This window comes from Oxyura jamaicensis (assembly GCF_011077185.1).
Source record: "Oxyura jamaicensis isolate SHBP4307 breed ruddy duck chromosome 19 unlocalized genomic scaffold, BPBGC_Ojam_1.0 oxy19_random_OJ73271, whole genome shotgun sequence".
NCBI classification, from domain to species: domain Eukaryota; kingdom Metazoa; phylum Chordata; class Aves; order Anseriformes; family Anatidae; genus Oxyura; species Oxyura jamaicensis.
This window is the reverse complement of record NW_023304529.1, coordinates 1-2,106: the sequence shown is the minus strand read 5'-3', so window position 1 is coordinate 2,106 and position 2,106 is coordinate 1. Positions and strand designations below refer to the sequence as shown.

Here is a 2,106-nt window from a genome sequence, read left to right as displayed (position 1 = left end):
CTTCCCAGAGCGCAAAAAGGCTGGCAGAAAGGCAGGCTGAGGGTGAGCATTCCTCATTAGGGATCACTGATTTCTGACTCTGGTAACATCCTAACAGGCACAGCCACAGCCCTGCCTCCCCGAGGCCACAAAAACACTCTTGCCAGTTGATGCCACCTCGGGAGGGCTTGCCAAGTAGCCTCTGTTTTCTGTCCTCTCTGAGAGGCAGCACTGGGTGGCAGCTCCAGACAAGACTGCAAAAACAAAGGCTCTGCTTTGGCACACGTGGCAAACTCCATGCACTCGCTTCACTGCTTTCCTACACTAAGATTAGTGGCCAGTCAACGGGGTGGCACTCACATCGCTTCCAAAGGGCTAGGCCAGCCTGCTGCGTGATCTTAGTCTGCAGGGATTGGGGCCTTGCTCCCCGTTACACTGCAAACATCTTTCTTTCAGCACTGGCAGCAGCCTGATGCCTCAGAAGAAGAACCCTGATAGCCTGGAACTGATCCGCAGCAAGGCTGGACGTGTCTTTGGACGGGTGAGTGTGTTTAAGAAAGAAGAGGGATAGGGAAACTGCTCATGTTGGGGCTGAAGAATCTTCCTTCATGCCTCCATGTAAAAAAGAATTGTGCCCAATGTGGGCTCTGACCTTCCACTGGGGCAGTGTGTTCCTCTTCTGGTAGCCAACTGTCTTGTCTGTTTCTCTCTGCAGCTGGCTTCAATTCTCATGGTTCTCAAAGGACTCCCAAGCACCTACAACAAGGACCTGCAGGTAAAACTGATGTTAGCCTTCAGTCCATTTCTCTGAACCGGCACAGTTCTCTTTGGCTCGGGAGCAGGCTCTTGCACTGCATTTTCCTGCATACCCCTGCTTGTTTGCAGGATGATAAAAAATGGGGCTGCATGCTGCAGGTCACACCCCACCTCAGCGGGAGCCCCTGAGATGACGTGCTGCCTTCTCTGCTGGCCGCACTGCCCATGTTGTTGGGGTCCATCCGGTCATCTAACGGTGATGTGTATCCGTGTTCTCATGCAGGAGGACAAGGAGGCTGTCTTTGATGTTGTGGACACCCTGACTGCTGTGCTCCAGGTTGCCACTGGGGTGATCTCTACCCTCCAGGTAAGGCTTCAGCCTCTCACTATTGCAGGTGGTTGGGGGGCACGTTCCTTGCATAGCACAGCTGGAGGATCTCTATACTCATCCTAAGAAGAATCCTCTTGCTCACTTATACAGCTCCTTATGCCCCCACCACAGCAGCTTGGGTACACTTAGATCTGGGGGTTAGCTTGCGGAAGATGTTCTTGGAGAGCCTGGTCTTTGGCAATGAAGTCCTCTCAGTGTGACCACTAATGCCTCCCCAAGGAGGAGCAGATGATCATGTCTCCCTCTGATCTTCCTCTCTACAGATCAGCAAGGAGAACATGGAGAAGGCTCTGACCCCTGAGATGCTGTCTACTGACCTGGCTCTCTACTTGGTTCGCAAAGGAGTAAGTACAGGAGGGAGCCCTGGAGCTGTGACTTCTTTAGATGGAGAATACTGCTCAGTGAGGGCCTGAGATGAGGCCTTCTGTTCTGTCCCCAGGTGATGATCAGTGTGGGTCAACAAACACGAAAGCTGGAAACCCATTCTTTACATGTATCCCAAGTAGTGGAACTGCTGCCGGGTGGACTTGATAGTAATTTACAGGTGGAATTTTACGTGCTAATGCCTCCCTTCTTCACACCCCAGAAAACATGGATTCAGATTTCATTTCCCTAATTAAAAACAAGTCAACACAAATGAGAACACATTCTTTCTTGCCTGAATCTGCAGCCCGGTTGCCTGGTCACTTGACTCTTGTTTTTGCTTTCATTGCAGATGCCATTCAGACAAGCCCACACTGCTTCGGGGAAGGCCGTCCACCTTGCTGAGAGCAAAGGCATTGCCCTCAATAATCTCACCCTGGAGGACTTGAAGAGCATCAGGTTTGTATCACTATCACTTTGCCTTTTGAGGGGAGATATGGCAGATATCAGCCTGGCTTGTATAGGCTTTCTTATGAAAAGAATTAACTTAGATCTCTGGTTTACGACAATCTGCTCCTGTCCAGCACTAGAAGAGCACAGGCAGAGCACTTGGAGGC

At 51.1% G+C, this 2,106-nt stretch overlaps 1 protein-coding gene across 1 annotated transcript; it reads left to right on the top strand.

Annotated features, from left to right (window-relative positions):
* Nucleotides 1-334: 334 nt before the first annotated feature.
* LOC118158107 (argininosuccinate lyase-like) lies at nt 335-2,089 on the top strand (the record flags this gene model as incomplete). Its single annotated transcript, XM_035312675.1, has 5 exons — nt 335-520; nt 695-754; nt 1,019-1,102; nt 1,390-1,470; nt 1,842-2,089. Coding segments are annotated over exons 1-5 (542 nt in total), but the record flags the coding sequence as incomplete, so codon positions are not given.
* Nucleotides 2,090-2,106: the final 17 nt, after the last annotated feature.